At 37.4% G+C, this 18,293-nt stretch overlaps 2 protein-coding genes across 3 annotated transcripts; one reads left to right on the top strand and one right to left on the bottom strand.

Annotated features, from left to right (window-relative positions):
- Positions 1–2,642: 2,642 nt before the first annotated feature.
- On the bottom strand, positions 2,643–12,071 carry LOC113047771 (kelch domain-containing protein 10-like). Of its 2 annotated transcripts, XM_026209053.1 has the most exons (10): positions 11,782–12,071; positions 8,585–8,677; positions 6,661–6,882; positions 5,822–5,976; positions 5,589–5,737; positions 5,369–5,453; positions 5,103–5,169; positions 4,970–5,017; positions 4,748–4,887; positions 2,643–4,599 (listed from the first exon to the last, which is right to left on the bottom strand). In XM_026209053.1, exons 1-10 carry the CDS (start codon positions 11,864–11,866, stop codon positions 4,390–4,392), a joined length of 1,254 nt encoding a protein of 417 aa, XP_026064838.1. In that variant the 5' UTR covers positions 11,867–12,071; the 3' UTR covers positions 2,643–4,389. The 2 variants fall into 2 exon arrangements, with proteins under 2 accessions (XP_026064838.1, XP_026064839.1); XM_026209054.1 differs by lacking the exon at positions 8,585–8,677.
- A 1,520-nt stretch (positions 12,072–13,591) lies between these two features.
- LOC113047769 (nuclear-interacting partner of ALK-like) lies at positions 13,592–18,276 on the top strand. The gene is made up of 11 exons (XM_026209051.1): positions 13,592–13,768; positions 14,405–14,507; positions 14,884–15,034; positions 15,708–15,791; positions 15,866–15,993; positions 16,074–16,222; positions 16,315–16,567; positions 16,723–16,926; positions 17,149–17,361; positions 17,452–17,519; positions 17,656–18,276. The coding sequence occupies exons 1-11, from the start codon at positions 13,635–13,637 to the stop codon at positions 17,672–17,674; spliced, it is 1,506 nt and encodes a 501-aa protein (XP_026064836.1). The 5' UTR covers positions 13,592–13,634; the 3' UTR covers positions 17,675–18,276.
- Positions 18,277–18,293: the final 17 nt, after the last annotated feature.

Genomic DNA, 18,293 nt, shown 5'->3' with positions numbered 1-18,293 from the left:
TTAGCATTATTGTAGAAAAATGTTTTCTCTTTGATATGCACCATTAATTGACATTAATATCTTTAAAAAAACTTTATTCAGACCTGTTGCCGCTGGTTATTTTCTCTCTGGTGATTAGCGTGGACAGAGATAATTATTATGAGTCAGCTCTGCTCTGCTTTTCATATCAGTAGGAGGTGAGAGAACTAAATATGAACTGTTTCTAAGTAGAAAGAATTCTTTTTGACCTTTCACCTCTGTCTGACCCAGAGTTTCCGCTAGAAAAAAATGGTGCCGGAGAGGTTTCCTTTTCCGGACATTTTGATGATATGCCGGTCAAGTATCGCCTCTTAATTAGTCAAGGTGAGGAAAACTGGAGGCAGGCTATTTAACGTAAAAAATGACATAATCAGGCCGCCGAATGCAACATGTTTATTAGCCTAACTTTCAAATAGACGGAAAAAAAAAACATTTTCTACTATGGTTCATTTCTTCATTCGGATCTATTTGCGATCCATTCCATTCTAAACAAACAAAGCATATGTTTCGTCCTTGTTTCATTATAGATTAAGATAATAATTCATAAATGCACGCATAATTATCAGTGAACTTGATAAAAGTTGCAGATATGTTTTACATGCATGCACAAACAAATGCCTTTCAACTTATGTGTGCAAAATTCAGAATGAAATGAAAGTGCAGCAATTTGTACAAATAGAGATTCTAGGTCTACTATACATGTTGTAGCCATTAAATAAGCTAATTTAGTTTAATATTTGTTAAAATATTATAATGTTATTTTTTAATTTATGTTGATTATGAAAAGTGAACCGCACGAGTAAGATAAGATGCGCAATATCGAGAGACATGGAGCGGGTCAGACATGATTTTGACCACTTAATTAAGTTTTGTTTAGTAGAAATACTTTTTTGAAGTGAATTTCGTTTTGTATAAATTGTATCTTAATTTTAATAATTTTTTTTATCAACCAATTGCTTGGATTTAATACATAAGAAGCAAATATAGCAGACGACAGGCCTAATCATGCAGGCGCCCTCGCGGCCACTTAGAGCTGTAATCGGGCCTTAAAAGTTAGGCCCGACAGGACCCGAGCCCGACAGGTTTCGGCCCGAGCCCGACATTTTGATTGACAGCTTTTTTAAAGCCCGAACCCGTTTACAGCCCGACATTTTTCGAATGTGCGCACGCACACAGCTCGTTTGCCTTTTGTCAACAATGAGTAATTTATTCATGTTTTAACATAATTTACTCATAACTAACGTAGACTAGACCACTTGGAAGTTAGAATAAAGAATAAAATAAGTCCTGTGTCACATCGTAACATCTCAGCATTCTAAACATAGGCTCATTTAACCTACTATAAATAGACCAACGCACCAATAAAAACGAGTCATTTAAAAAAAAATTAAGATAAATGTTAAATTAAGATGGGTATTTGGCAATAACGAAATTAAGATAAAGGCTCCGCCGGATTTGCTTTATTTAATAAAATAATAATGCCAACATTAGCGTAAATACTCTGTCAACATTATGCATTTAAGACTCGATGAATATTTAGTTATCATTTGAAAAACCTTTACTCACAGAGATTAGGCTAGGTCTACATGTTTTTGTGGAGGATAATGATTGAATCCACTGTAGATGTCTTCAGCGCGCTCCTGCGCTCACTGATGGTGCGTCATTATTCACTCATTATTCTCATTATAAACATGGTCAAAACTTTTCCACACCTCAGAGTTTGCTTTAGTTGCTGGTGCAACCAAAACGTAATCACCAGAGGCAAGCCTCCGTTACACCTGCTCAGCATTCATTTTCGCATCTTTCTCACGCTAATCGAAACACATCACATGACCGCTCGTTTACCGCGCAAACCGGAGCGCAAGCCCGAGCCCGGCCCGAGCCCGAGCCCGAGTAAGATGATAGAAATTATTAGCCCGAAGTGAACCCGCAAAGATCTTCAGCTCTACGGCCGCATTGCTAGTGAACTGGAGTGCATCTCATCCTAATTTAACGAAACTCAGCGTAGGCCTCACAGACATGAAATATATCTTAAGAAAGCTTGAAATGTCTTTTTAACAATTTAAAGCGAATTTTTTTTTTTACCTATGCTAATTACACATTAAATTCAAGTAGGCTAATGAGTCGCTGTCCTCAGTGCCCAGAAAAGCGCTGAAACGGAGATGAAAGGGGAACCCGTTTTTATTTGGCTTATTTTAACTGGCCCATCCAGTTTTCTGGAGGCCCACCTACAATCAAAATCCTGGCGCCGCTAGTGCTTCGCAGCGGTCTGATATCAAGAAATAACAGACCGCATTCCACATTGGAATTCAACCAAGCCATGTAATAATATTTAATAACTTTCAAACGAGCCTGTTCCTTCATAACATAGCTAAAGTTCGGTGTATTTTTGCTTTATACATTTTAGGCTTAATCTCAAATTCAGATTGTGTTAGGGGGGCGGGATTATTAGGCAATTTTATTCGGACAATTTGACCGGAGAGATTTCATTTTGTCGGACATTTCATTTTTTTTCCGGCCAATGTCCGGCAATTACCGGACAACGGAAACCCTGGTCTGACCACAGTTGTTTTCGCATATTTTACATTCACACACACACAAAGTGAAAGAAATGGATGTAGCAATGAATCACAATACATTTTTTATTCCCTTCCAGTGTAAACACTAGAGATTCAACACCGCCAGTTTGAAGTTTATTAATTATTCAACAGTAAAACCCAAAACTGTTACAGGTAACCAGTAAGTACCTTGAACATTTGCTGGACAACTGAGGAATCGAAGTCCAGCGAGACCCCTCATCTCAAAAAACAAAACAAAAACACAATTGTAGGGACTCTCGTCACTCCATCCAGACTGAGTGAAAATTTTCACTGTGCTGCTGAAATCATTTCTAAAAATAAATGTGGAGTTGTCAGTCTGCACGTCGCCTGTATGACAAAGCACCACTTAAATCCTGACCCACGCAAATAGAAATCCAGTCATGCAGAAAGAAGATGGCAGAAGGTGGATGGATAGGCATATATTATGGGCATGTATGTGACCTAATACCAGAAAGAAGCTACTTTGTCAACATAAATTAAATTTAACTGGGTTTAATGGCAATTGTTAACCTTTCAACATTTTACTCAACTACATCAATTGCTGGTGCAAAAGAATTGTAACCGGTTACATAACCCAACAAGGCAAAACGCATTAACTCTGAATTCAAGATGCTGTATTTGTCATTGCGACCAGATATGTTTTGAATTCAGAGATTTTTTTTTTTTAGGTCAGCAAAGTAAAAGATGCTCCGCTACATTATTGCTAAATGACAGGAAGGTTATCTCTCCAAAATATCATTAGCATTGTGCTGACCAAACAGTTTGACATTTAAATAGTTTTATTTTTGGTAAATGCATCAAGTGCTAGAAAGCTTGAAGCTAAGTGTGCATTTTTTGCATTATAAATTCAGGTCAGCTTGTTCTAGAATAGAATTTGAGATAACTAATAATAATAAAGTGCTTTTAGCAAGGCTTTGTTAAATTTAGCACATCATGTCATGGTCAGTAAAGGCACTGTCAATGTGTCTGTTTGAACATATGAGGGATGATTTACAGAAAAACATTTTTTATTTCAGTAAAACCATTAAAAGTCATTTTAGGAGCACCTTATTCACAGTGATGTAACGATTGGTTTACAAAACTGAGTGAAACATGGGAACAGCTCTGCCGAAACATTACTTGGTCTTGGTGTTTGTGCCTTAACTGCAAATCTGAGCAACAGCATCCAACCTAAAAATCAACATTCTCTGTCAAATCCCATTTTGTTAAAACATTTAATTTTAATCAGACATCAAGAGTTCTGCGTAAGTCTGTTCAGATATCCAAACAGTTGCCTGGAAACTCAAGCTAATCGAACCCTGGTCACATCTCTGCTGATTTAATATTCACGCCGTGATGTGGTGAATCATAAAACTTAAATAATTATTTGACAGGAGAGGAAATTGAATTAAGATACATCATTAAAATCTACTCGACGTGTCCCCCAGGTCACTACTGAAGGTCAATAAATAACAATATTACAATCTCAAGAAAGAAAAAAAAAGAGTTACTTTCAGGTCACTGACCCATAGGTCTTTCTCTCTAATGGATATTTATGTTTTGTATTGATTTTCAAATCATTAAAAGGTGCATAGCAAAACAAAAAAGGCCTTCTACAGTTTTTGGTTTTAAGGCGGGCTTTGTTAGGATGGGGTTCCTTAGTTGATCCTGTTTTTGTAATCATCCACACACTGGTTTCAAGTGCTGCCCATGATCAGCTGCAAAAAAAAAAAAAGGTACACGCACAGTACGTACACAGTCTGTCTCTCACACTCACAGTCCCCTCGCCTCTTTATTTCAAGCGTTCAATGAGTTCCTGGGTGAGGCCCAAGTTTAGCAGCTGTATCGGGGTAAGTTGGGCCAGGTGTGGGAAGGCTTTGAGCAGACGCTCCCAGCACAGCTCCAGCAGACTGGGCACTACCAGCCAGATCTTAAATAAGGAACCAGTCCGCTTATTCTCATGGATGTTCACCACACCACCATGGATGTACATGCAGCCGGCCTGAGAGAAAAAGAAAAAAAAACATCTTAGATTTTTAAGTGTTAAAGATACTTTTGGAAAATTGTTAACCACAGATTAAACATGAAAAATAAATACTTAATATAAACACATAATTCAAAATATTAAAATGAACTAAGTGTGAACTGACCGGGGTAACAGCAGCACAGTGGAAGTACGCAGGTTCAGGCATCACTGCAGGTAGTTTATTCCACTGAAACGTCAGCAGGTTGATTTTCCACAGGTCGTCTAGTATTACTTCACCATTGTAACCTCCACATATAAATACATCTGCCACAAAGAACAACAGCAAATCACACACTGAGCCCTACAATGGATCATAAACTCAGCATTTACATTATTAACCCCTTACCATTTTTAATCTGCACACAACTATGACATCTCCGAGGGGCTGGGAATCCTGAAAAAAAATGCACTGATTAAGCATGTACTTTTACAGTAGGCTTTCCATTGTCAGATGTTAAGTCAAGAATTGCATTACGAACCTATTCTTTCATGAGGCTTAGTTGTGATTTCCTCCCAGGAATTTGTTTCAAGGTTATATGCATGTATCTGATACAAACATTTGTGAAAACTGTCATTACAATTTCTGAACAAAATCATTAAGACTGCAACTGATAAATTTAAGTATGAACTACATGAATGTTTTCATATTTCTTGAGCAAGGCCCATTAGCTCCAGTAAACAAACAGATGTCATGTAACACAATGAACACTGCCTTAAAAATTGCAATTGATGGAAACATTTGTACCTTGTCTAATGGGTAGGAAGTCCAGGAAGTTCCCCCTCCTAGAATATAGATCCTCTGTCTATCGTGGGCTATCTCATGCCTATATCTATACAAAACAAATTTAGAACAAAGTTTGGCATATCTGTTCACAGACTGACATTTTAGCATCAGACAAAAAGTGGTGGCATGCATAAATGTGTTCAGTGACCCTAGCTTGGTTTAAAAGGAAATCAAAGGTTACCGCTCCTCCGGCAGGTCATCTGGAGGGTTGTTGGGTTTCAGATGAATCCACTCACGTGTTGTCAGATCCAGTCTGTGAAGATCTGTGCTGTAGATGTAGCCTGTCGTACCTCCAAATACATATAGGAAGCCGTTGATTATGGCCATCGCCTTCAAACAAATTAGGGATCACTCAATTAATCAATACAAGTTAGTATGTTTACTAGTAAACATCAGAATTTAAGGCTTTTGTACCTGTCCATATATTCGATTGGGTTTCTTGCCCCTGCAGTTGAGGAGGGACCAACGTTTGTATTTAACGTTGCAGACGTGAACATCATTTCCGTTGTTTTCCCCAAACGGGATTCCGGTCCCGCCAAAAACAAGCAGGTTGTTTCCGTGCAAAACAGCTGTGTGATGTACAAATATGACGGTCAAGTGAGCGACGAGGTTTAAAATACCTGACTTACTGTTAACAGATTTGTGGCCTTTCGGCACATCCTCAAAACACAACAAAATCACGTATCAAACAACCAATAACAAGACAAAAACAAAGCCAATAAATTATTATTATTATACACATACATGTATTCATATAGCGAATCAAAATGGCTTGATAGTTTCAGTTAACATTTTTATCATTGTAGGGTGGTTGTGTCCAACCATATAAAAGTGCATTTTGCATTCAATGTCGCCTTTCAATAACACTGAATTAAGTTTTTATAATAATACAGTTCCAATACTAACTTTAAAAATCACATAAATAAAGACATTTAAATGATGGCTGTCATAAAAACCTGACGGATTCACTAATAAATAACTGATGCGCTACAGCGATCAGTCACTCCACATTAAACCGCGCCAAAATGGTTTTAATTGTTTGAATATTGTGAGAAAAATGGTCCGAATTTGAAATATGAGACTTCTATGTCAAAAGTAACAAATCACAAAGCTAATTGTGATTTACTGGAGGGAGGCGCACAATGTTCCATTCATTAACTTAAAACAGGCTAGAGTAATCGATTCTTGGGATTTAAGAATCAATATAATTTCTTAAAAAAAGAAACGATTAAGAAAGATAGAACACATTTTACCTGACATTGAAGCCAGTTCAGTAGGCATGAAACCCTCTGTGCGGATCTGTTGCCATGTTCCTGTGGCGAAGTGGAACCTCCACAGCTCCCTGAACAGAGGGTAGTCTTCATTCTCTGAGCCACCCGATTCGTCGTAGTCGGGGTTATACCCTCCAAACACATAGAGGTTGGTGTTGTCAGCCACACAGCGATGGCCGCTCCGGGCCGGGGGGGCTCTGTGACCTACAATAACAGATAGCAGCATATAGATGACAAGACCAAAGATAAACTACTACACACCTCAGTTAGTGGCGATTATGAGAGGTCCTCACTGATTCTTTTTCTTAAAAGGTAGAAGGAATGATTTAAGATGCGGAGAAAAAAAAAAAAAACGAGATCCAGTGTTTGCTGCTGGATTTGGAATGTACGGCAACAAATTATTCTGAGAAACCACAATACAATGTCAACGGGACAATTCTGGAAAGCGGGAAGGAGGTATACACATTTGAGATAGTTCTTCACAAAGTCACCTGTGAAACAAAATGACAACTGTTTTATTAGTTTATAGTTACAATAACAGTAACATATTAGCCATTCTAGTTTTATTAAAAGGTAAGCAGTTGGAAAACAAACAAACACATTTTTTTTAACTACATTTCAAACACAAACGAGTAGATCAACACTCATTTTTAATTAGTTCAGCAATAAAGTGAGCAAATCCAACCACATCAATCCTACATGAAATGCATACTTCAGGCTGCAAATAAAAACCCGAGTAAGCTCCATAATCCCCAACCAGATATATTCAGAATTTTATAACAGGATACAGATATGGAATCGACTAGATTCAGGAATCAGAGATTTAGATGAACTTCCTTCCCTTAGACAAAGCTCTAGGTCTAGTTAATTAAATGTTCATGTCAAAGAAGCTATAGCCACTCTCCCCCAAACACAATTCACTGAAACACAATCAGGAGTTCAGCTGAAACAACTCCATTTCTAAATAAATGCTATTATTTATTAATATAATAATAAAATCTGTTGTTATTATTACAAATATATATATAAATATATATATATATGTGTGTGTGTGTGTGTATTTATATATGTATGTATGTATATATATATATATTATATATAATATACACACACACACATTATTTTTTGTTTACCATGATTGTTATTTTAACAATAAAAACTTAATGTTTCATCTATAGTATTACTCCAATCAATAATACAAATACATTGATATATTGTTACTATTATTAAACATTATTAAAATGAAAACAATACATTTTTAAATATATTAATACAATTTTGAGAGTGAGAGAGAGATATTTCGAATTGAGGAATACAATTTTATAAAATGGCAATTCACAAAATATGCATACACCTTTTCTTTTCTTTTCTTTTTGTGTCCCAGTGTACAAAACTTTGATAAGGTGACACCCAACATGGTTAATTCATTCTTTGAATCTCTGAAAAGAACTGATCTGAACAGTCCAAAGGTAAACTATGATCACGGCACGTGCAAGCTAGCAACCACACCCTGGCAAATTTCCTGGCAGTGAAACCCGGATGCAGCACCTGAGTGGGATGAGCTAATAAGGATGGGAGGGAACTAAAAACAAAACTGACGCAATCAATAAAAATAAAAAGGACCAATACACATCCCTCACACACAACCAGACAAACACTTTGACCTTTCCCGTTTTTTTTTCTTTAACACCAAAGCCATCCTGCCCCAGCTTTGCCCCCACTGAAAGCGAAGCAGAAAGAGCCCTGGTCTTTTTATTTCTTTTCTTTTTTTTTCTTAACACCACAGTGATTAAGAGCAGTTTTGAAGAGAGGTAGGGTGGGGACAGCATGGGAGAAGCCTCCAGATTTGTCATGTGGGTTTTCTTTTTTGAAGTTCAGTAAAAGGCGGTCATCGCCTATTACCCACCTTCTCTTAAAAACCTGTTAGGGATCCGTAGAGTGGGGCAGGGCTGGCCAAGGAGTCTTCGAGCTTGTACCCAGGAAACTCTCTTCTTAGAGCCTGTTACCACAATTACCGCAGTCAGACAGACAAAACAACAACAAAGGGACAATGGCAAAATAAAGGAACACATAAACAGACAAACACCGTACCCAACACTCAAGGGGTCAACCAATGGGTTGTCAAATGAAAATAAAGACTAATGTACATCAAAAAGTGATCTGGTATGTCATATCCTATAGGAGAAAAACCTCCTCACTGCCACACGTCCCACAGTTTAATTAATCTGTGCAATAACAAAAAAAAAAAACATTAAAGGCCCTTGCACATTTATTTTCACACGTTAAAAAATAAATACGAGCTCACACTGAGTCAATCTCGTTTACACACTGCCTCTGAAACTTTGTCCCATCAGATATTTAAAGATTTTCTGCATTTTGAGAGGTGTTCTGATAATTTTGAGCCACCATACAAGCGAAGTGATAAAGCGATGGAACTCTCCTTGGATAAGATGATGGATCCAATATTTCCTCTTTCTTTTTCTCTTTTTAAGAAGAAAGGACAACAAAATCATCCAATTCCATTTTGTATGTGTTCAGTGTGCAAGGTTTCTAAGAGATTCATCCACATAGGCCACAATAATTAAAAGAGTACTAGCACTAATGCTCAAGCAAAACCCCTTTGGTACTAGTGCATGAACAACACATTCACAGGACAAAATCAAAAAACATGTACATTTGTACCATACTATAACACAACAATATGCTGCTGTCTGAAGAAGGGAGGAAAGTTATAACAAGAAAACAAAGGTGCAAAAAAATAGTGTTTCCACTATCAAACCAGGGAGGAAATACAGTATTTAAATTAGGATTTACTAGGATATTGAATATTAGGATATTTGGTGCTGTTACTATGGGGTCAGTTTTTATTTTATTTTTAAAGAAATTAATACTTTTATTTATGCCAGGATTATTATGATCAAAATGAGAATAAAAGACATTTACAAGGTTCAATGCTGTTCATTTGACCTTGAATTTCTACAAAAAAATATTAAATGAAATGTTTCTTGTGAATGGAGTAAGGGCTGCTGAAAGCTTTAAAATATATGAAAAAAAGAAAGCAGTTATTTTAAATAGTTATAATATTTCACTACATTAATGTTTTCCTGTATTCTAGTTATAAAAAGCAGCTTTGAACGAACATGAGAGACTTCTTAAAAAAAATATTTATCAGGGTTTCCACTCCTTTTACCACTTAATTCCCACGATTTTTCTAAGCGGTTGTGATTACTGGATAAGGAACTGGCGATTCAGAATCAACAAAATTAGAGATGAACACAAATTTATATTCACTCTATAATCTTAACAAACCTATATTATCTTGTATTAATTCCATGACTTTTCCAGGCCTCCTGATATTTACAGCTCTGTTTAATCTACTGTGTTGATACTGAATTCAATGTTTGAAAACACATGAAAACACACTGATAACTGGTTTGAGCCTACGTTGGTTTAAGCATATGCACTGGTTTCTATTGGCTCTACAGAAAGCAAATTATAGTTGCACAACAGTGATGTTTGGCAGAGTGATGCTATGCAGTTGCTAAGCGTTCTGGACCATCAGAAGTCACCCAAAGTGTAAGAACAGACAGTAAGCCCTTTCAAAAGACAACCTGAAGATGTCCTCACAAGACATGAAAACCTCTGGCCATGACAGCACATATTACTATTGCACCAAGCAAATCACCTGGTTATATTTAAGGTTTTTATGATTTACATATGCAAAAGATCATCCGAGCGCAACATTTACAATAAACCAGTTGCCTCCAGACAAGAAGCGTGTATTATGCATGTTCATGACACACATCCTCCATGTTTAGAACAACCTTTGTGTTCCATTTAACATTCTGCATTCATTTCAATCTATGAAGCCTGTTATGATGAATACATAAGATGTGCATAGTGTAGCTTTTGCACAAGTATAAATTTGAATCACTCATTATATATAGACAGGAAGGAGGATACAGATGGCTAGAGCTGCAGGCTATGAGATGGGTGGTGTGAACATCATTAAATGTCCTGAAGTCACACGGCAGTATGGTTTTAATGCATTACAGCTACAGAAACGATCACTGCGTATGTCTTGCAGATGAAAGATTAGAAAAGCAAAGCTCACAGGATATTTACACTGTGACTTTGAGTAGATCCAGACCCCAGGACGGAGACGGACTTTTATTTACTCATGGAGTTGTATTTACCCATGTGCTGATCTGTGGCACTATTTAACAGTCCAAACAAACAGCCAAGTGAAATACATCCCTGAACTATAAACATTACACTAAACACAGAGCAATTCTGTGTATGAGCCTCGGCACATTCATTCTTTTTACTGCTGGTGTGCATTAAAAATCATTTAGTCAAACATTCAAACAGATCTGAACGTTTACATTTAATATACAAATATAAATAAATACTTTAGTAACAAATTGACCCTTTTTATTTCAGTATATCACTATGCTGACGATTACAAAGTTATTCCAAACAGTTTTGTTTAAAACTTTAATCTGCAAACAAATGACAGACTTAAAGCACCGACTTTTATTATAAATTTCAATATCTAACAACTATATTGCCATCTTTTGTATTTCCTAACACTAGCAGAGCTTAAAGACAAGCTTAAACTTCACTCGACAAGCTGATCAAAGACCTGATTAAAAATAAGAAAACGTTACAAGCAGGTATAAAAGCATTTAAAAATATTCCTATCCTCTTCATTTACATCCTAAATAAATAAAATAAGTCTGACAGATGTAACGTTAGCTAAAATGCAAATGAACTTGTCAGACTCAATCTGCAAGCTAACGTTGCCAGTATTTAATAAAACTTTTTTTACAGACAGACTAACAAAACGTGACAATGCACAGCCTTTTGCCAAATATGACACGTGATAAATATAATAATTTCACATGTTCATTTATAAAGTTTGTAATCAAAACAAAGACATTAGCGACACGGCTAACGCTAAATGCTAGCAGCGCTATATGTAAAAATACAAAATAACTGTGCTTTACATTATGATAGAAATGAGATAGAAATGGATGTTTATGGAGGAAAATATTGCTATGTTTGTGCTTAATTCAAGCTGTTAACTGACTTCTCACTGACCTGCAGCTCTTAGCGGAGGCCTTCCAGACAGCTGCTCAAACTGATTGAGTCTGTCCGGGCTATGAGCTCCTTCTGCGGCAGACATCTCTCCGAGAATCACGCTGAAATCATCCAACTACAGTCACGCATTAGCAGACGACGGGGCTTCCTTCAGCAGACAGAGGCGAACCGCAGAGCAGAACTCAGCCCATGCTTCCCGCGAAGAGACGTTTGAACGAAATAGATGACCGGTCAGGAGGTCCTTTGCAATGAAAGTGAATGTAGAAACGCTGATGAAAACCAAGATGGCCACAAAAAAAAACAAAACAAAAAAAGCAATGAATATAATCAGATGGTTTTATGCCTTTCACAATAAAAGTCTTCATCGTAAACGTCAAACTTTACAACCAAATCAACTGATTTGACTTAAATACTTCAAGCTGACCTAAAACGTCCAATACAAATAAATAAATAAATACAAAATTGTTGTAGCTTGTCGCATAAATTGTATTTCGCGTTTTTCGATATTTTATGTAAAAAAAAAAAAAACATCAGAGTTTAATACTAAATGCCATGTCCTGCATTAATTTCAAAATTAATGGGGTATTTATTATTCACCAAATTAGAAAAATAGGGACTGTTTACCTAAAAAACAAATACTGAAAAATATTTTTCATGAAAGTCTCACATTTATCTAAGCAATACTGTGGTCAGTGTCTGTTAAGACTGAAGAACTACTAGACTGACCAACTATTAGTTAGGTAAGAGATAATCAGTCTCATTTTTCTGATTAAAATTTTGGCCAATCCACAATAAACAAGATTTTGCATGAGACTCACGTTTATCTAAGCAATACTGGTGCTTTATCTTTCCTATATTCATTAAGGCTGATGATACACTGGGCAATTTTTTGAGCAGTGTTTGAGCTCTTTCACATTGATAATGGGTACCAAATGTCTATTGCCTGTTGATGGCAACATTGCCCAAAAAGTTGACCTGTGTATCATCAGCCAAAGACTTATTGTTTACTAGTTAAGTCTTAAGTGAACTGTTCAATACATTTTATTATATATATATATATATTTGCACACAAACTTTTTAAAAAAAATCAAATTCCAAAATGTACCTGCTAAGTAATTGTGCTTATTGATAGCAGCTTAGAGAGGCATATATTTGAGTAAGCACTTATGAAATGTGAAATCTTTTCACAACACAAAATACAATGACAGTGCATTCTGTTCACCTCCTTCCACTGAATGTCAAAGAAGCTGTTTCATTTCAAGTCTTCACACTTCTACTTCAAAATCAATCGTGTCAAACAACAATATGAGACATGTCTTAGTGTGGTTATTTTGTTCTCAGCCCAACTCAAGAACAGCAGCTTGTATCTAAGCTATAAGTACCTACTACCTACTAAGTGACTACAGAAAAACAAATGTTATCCTTTACTGCACAAACTACCTGTTTGTTTTAAAAATGGATGTAACTACCATACAGTCTATGGTAACTATATAATGTAGCCTCACAATAAACAATTCATAATCCATGTTGTTAAACCATATAGTTTTGTATTTGTTTGTCTCTGATTAACATTACTAAGATGCTAACAAGAGGAACAGTATTTAGACGAAAACAAAACAAGGTCATGGCAGTTTGGCGTATACAAAAATACAGAATAAAATGTTGCTGCAATTCAGCTATCAGAATTTTAGTGTTAGCAATCACTGTCATCAAAATAAGAAATTTTGAAAAATGACAGAAAGCTTCTTAAACGTTTACCACGGTACATTTTTGTAATGGAAGAGGTGGAACTGTGTGTAAAAATGTTGACAATTCATATGCAGCGGGGGAGGGTTTAGAGACCGACACTGAACATGGCGGCGCCCGGCGGCTGGTTTAATCGCTCAGAAAACGGCGAGAAACAAAGCAAAAGTCCACTCGTGTCTCCCCTCAAAGTGCGAGAACTTCTCAACGAAGGGGTTGCTTCGGAAGACAACGTGTTAAATTTGTAAGAGTTTCTCTGTAATTATTTTTTTTTTTTTTTGCGAAAGGGTTAAAATGAGCGCGAAGACATCAGGACAGGAACGATTAACAATACAGCAAACCGATAATTTTTGATTGAAAATCCTTGTGGAAAATGGAACCTAACATGGTAGTTGTGTTTTGGAACATGGGGGTGATCCAAAATAAACATTAACTTACTAAACCGCTAGTAAGTCTTGGGAAATCCACCAGCTAAAGAAGACCACCAGTTAGACTTTAGACTAGAAACAAACCACGTTAACAATCTACCTGTCAACATGTATGTGGTTTCTAGCTGATGCATACTGGTATACCCTCTTTGACTAGCAACAAACAAGCTACCAGCTCGTCAAGCTGACTTTTGAAGCATGGTAGTTGGAGCTGGTCTACCACCTTGTTCCCAATCGATCTTAAAATGTATATTTCTGCAGATTGTTTGATTGTTTTTGGACCAATGCATGCATTGTATTTTTTTTTTCATTTAGGAATTAAATAAGTGCTTGCAATGCTGCAAGGTAACTTGGGATCTATTTATGGCTGAGAAAATATGGATTAACGGGAACATTTGTACCATAGTTTATGCATAATACTAGGCTGATTCACTTTCTTCTCCACATCTCAGTTCACAGCAGGATCCAAACACACTGTCTCCAGATGGCCTTGGGAAAGCTCCTTGTGAGGCAGCAAACAAAGAAGCATTTTTCAACAGAGTGGAATCCTACTCAATATCCTTTTGAAGTGTCCCTTGATGTCACAATCCAGCAACCAGTTTGTGTTGCAAAATAAACTGCATTACTGGTATAGATTAATCAAACTTAGTAGTTGGACTCTTCAGTGATTTCCAGATGTTGCATCACACATCTAGTCAATTATGATTCATCTTTGCCAGACAGTCTGTGATGAATAAAAAAAATCCTTAAAATCTGACAGCCTTAGTCACCATGAAATCAGAACTGACAGTTCTTCTTTCTTAACGAAATGTTGCAGTGTGTATTATTTATGTCTTGCCCAATGTTTTTCACTTGTTAATAAGTCAAAATATGGAAGAAAAGATGATCACTCATTGATTGCTTTTGCAAAATTCATCCTTGACATAAGCACTGTCTCAAATGGGCCGGAAAGCCCCGTGCGCTGTCGCCGCTGAGATGTGCACGGTACGGCTGGATCAATGTAGACTGTGACATGCTGAAGTGTTCTAATTGCCAGGCTTTCCTCTGTGCATCAATCCAAGCAACCTTGGACTTTCAGAAATGTAAGTTTTGGACTATATCTATCTATCTATCTATCTATATATATATATATATATATATATATATATATATATATACATATTAGTGGTGGGCCGTTATCGGGGTTAACCTGCTGTGTTAACGGGAGACTTTTATCAGGCGATTAAAAAAAATATAGCCTTTAATCTATTCTCAAAGTTGGGTTGGGAGCTGGGTCTATACTAAGTGAGCTATGATGACTTTCACCTTGATATTTTAGCGCGGATGTATGCCTAACCGAATTGCACTGTGGGGGTCGAGAACGAGTCTTTGAACCTGTGTGTATTACCACATCAAATTTGATGTGCTAACATGGATGCAGCTGAAGCCGCCGGGTTTGCTTCAGGGATTTTTTTTTTTTTAAGAAGCTTTCCAATGGAAACCTCGACAAGACGCACGCCTGTTTCACACATAATCCGTATGCAGTGTGCGTTACGTATGTGGTGCAGAAGCAGCACGGACTCATACTATTGTGCTTTCACATGCGTTTGCAGTCCGCTACTCGGTACGTAAACAATCGCTGCACTGCTGGAACTCACTGACCGACCGCAACCGCCTGAACATGGGTGCCCACCACTTATATATATATATATTATACAATGAAGACATATTTTGTATCCGCACACATCAACTTATTTAACTTCTCTTTTTTTTTAGATGAAGGACGGATTTCAGAGTTGCTTCAACAGCTTCAAACACAACATGAGAAATTCTGTTCCTGGCCAGATTTTCCATGTCCAGGTATCTTGAGAGGTCCACTAGTCTGTCTGAAATCTTAAGCAGACATTGCTAGTCAACAGTGTTGTTTTTTCCAGATCGCTTCTGGATGGTTCCTGTTAATGAGCCGACGCTATTACTCTGTGCCTTTCTAGACCGTTTCAAAAGTGCTTGCCTTCTAGAACAGCAGCTGCCTGCTATGAAACCAGAGCAACTTAAAGCCATGGTATGATATTATATTTTTAAAGGGAAGTCCAAGAATGGTTCTTCTATGCATTCATAATTGTTTTTTTTTTTCTCTCTCAGACCTTGACTGAAGATGTAATAAGTGTTCTCCTACAGCTGATTGAAGAAGAACAGGTGAAGCAGTGTGGTTCTCCTACTAAGGTCTCATCAGATCCACTCTCTGTACAGGTGGCAGCATGTATCGTAGCTCTTTGTGGTTGGGCAGCCAGGTAAAAATCCAATCAGTGACCTTTAATGAAATCTTGGCAAATTTTCTGCTAAACTTTTATTTCACGCAACTCTTTGCCGTGTTTCTATTTAGCCCGTCACTCCAAGCTATGAATCTGCCTATCCTCACTTGTTCGTACTGCATGAGAAAGGTGGGAATGTGGAGCTTTTTTCAAATGGAGACCGTTTCAGAGATCGAAAATCCTCCACAGTCTCCAACATCTTCTACTGCATTGACTCCATCTCAAGGCACAAGTGGGGAAAAGGGGATGCCCACCTCACCATCCCAGTCCCCCACTCCATGTCGAATGAAGCTGCGTAGTCAGGACCCCACACGCTCCGAGCAGGTGGGTCATATACATTTTGAAGTTGTACAGCATATGTATATAGTAAAATTTGAAATAGAAACTTTCCATGTAAACAATTATATTCCCATTAAATTCAACTGATGTTCTTTAGCCATAACCATCTAAACTTTGTCAACATTGACTCATGCATATAGATGGAGAGTACACCATCCTCACAGGTCCTCCACACCAGAAACCGGGACTCCCCTATTCCACATGAGGAGTTTCCCAGCCCCCTGTCCAGGGGCAAGAGACCCATGACTCGCAGCAGGGGCCCAGGAGAAAACCTGGCTGTGGATGTGCCCTCTAGTCCTCAGCGAAAGACAAAACGCCCACGTCTCTCCTCTACCTGTGGCTCTGTAAGGATGATCCATTATAATTGTTTTTAATATATATATATATATATATATATATCACACACACGCACAGACATGGTCTCTTACTTTTATTACTGTATATAAAGTTATTATTACTATAGAACAATATAATATTACAACATGCATTTTATGTGTTTGTTACTTACTTGGATAAAATCTATTGAGTTTTAAACACATTTAAGCACTTTTGTTTTTCTGTTATAGGAAGGGTCCATGCACAGAAATGTTTTTGACCCAGTAGCCCAGCACAGAGACTGGTGTCCTTGGGTAAGTGTGGAAAGAGAGGAGGCCAATCTAGAAGGCTCTGTCTGTGTTGGCTCTGAGGCTGAGCTTCCTCAGCCTGGCTGGAAAGCAGCGCTTACTCTGTTTCTATCTATGAAGAGAAGCCTCAGTCCAGTAGGGGCCAGTCCAGCCCAGGTGAACCAAATATGACAACTTTGTACTTGAGTATTTTGCCAAAGCAATCATTTTTCATTCATCTAATGCCCTGTTTTTTTTTCCATCCAGGGTCCTCATGACAAATCAAAAAGGGTGTTTTCGATATTCCGACAGTGGCAGGTATCTTACCCATCCCAGTAAGTTGTGTTTCAGAAGGTGGACTGGGAAACCCTGGTGATTGTTATCATAGTGGGATGCTGTCCTTTGTAAAAATGACAGTAGTTTTCCGAGTGCTTCTTGATCAAGTGAGTCTCGTTTAATGTATTGGGGTTGGTTGGGAAAGGGACAGTAAATCCACATGGATCAAGCGGCCTGTGATGAAAGACCTCGGCTTGGAGCAGGAAAGCCCTGCAGAGTTCTTCTCAGAAATTGTAACTTTACCACACTGTTTTGAATCTGGGCCCATCCAGTCGCATTAGGACATCAAGAGACTGGAGACCGACGCTCTTTACCTCACATGGGCAGCCAAATAGTCCTCCCCGCCTCACTGGACACGAGGCTTTCACAGGGTTTTAACCTACATTTAGGGAAGCTTTAGTGAAGCTCTGAGAACTAGTTTACCTGAGGAGAACCAGTGTTTTTAGGTTTTTGTGTTTTTCTGTATTGTATAAATAGGTATATTATATTTACTTCCATAAATGTGAATATGCCGAACAACATTTTTATCACTCTTTTTTTTTTTTCTTTTTTTTTTTTTAAAGGATGTTTATTACCTTTATCATCTTTTACCCACATCCCAGTGAAATATATGCCATATTTAGAAAACAGTGCCAATATAAATGATTTTGCTTTTGAATCACTTTCTCTGGAAGTGCTGCTTGGGGTGCATCATGCATGTTAATAATGTGCATGTCTGCCTAAGTTGAATAAACGCGTTCCTTTTGCTGGTTTTCATTGTTTGTGTATTTTAA

The sequence above is a fragment of the Carassius auratus genome, chromosome 29, assembly GCF_003368295.1.
Source record: "Carassius auratus strain Wakin chromosome 29, ASM336829v1, whole genome shotgun sequence".
NCBI lineage: Eukaryota > Metazoa > Chordata > Actinopteri > Cypriniformes > Cyprinidae > Carassius > Carassius auratus.
The sequence above is the reverse complement of the archived record's forward strand: the minus strand, read 5'-3'. Positions and strand labels throughout refer to the sequence as shown.

Bases quoted from the DNA above. Each gene is read 5' to 3' on its own strand.
- LOC113047771 (XM_026209053.1), bottom strand. From the start codon at position 11,866: ATGTCTGCCGCAGAAGGAGCTCATAGCCCGGACAGACTCAATCAGTTT. The intron at 6,883-8,584 runs GTGGGTAATAGG...CTGTTATTGTAG, and splicing joins TAACAGGTTTTTAAGAGAAG to GTCACAGAGCCCCCCCGGCC. The intron at 5,977-6,660 runs GTAAAATGTGTT...TACATCACACAG, and splicing joins TGAACTGGCTTCAATGTCAG to CTGTTTTGCACGGAAACAAC.
- LOC113047769 (XM_026209051.1), top strand. From the start codon at position 13,635: ATGGCGGCGCCCGGCGGCTGGTTTAATCGCTCAGAAAACGGCGAGAAA. The intron at 15,994-16,073 runs GTATGATATTAT...TTTCTCTCTCAG, and splicing joins CAGAGCAACTTAAAGCCATG to ACCTTGACTGAAGATGTAAT. The intron at 16,223-16,314 runs GTAAAAATCCAA...GTTTCTATTTAG, and splicing joins CTTTGTGGTTGGGCAGCCAG to CCCGTCACTCCAAGCTATGA.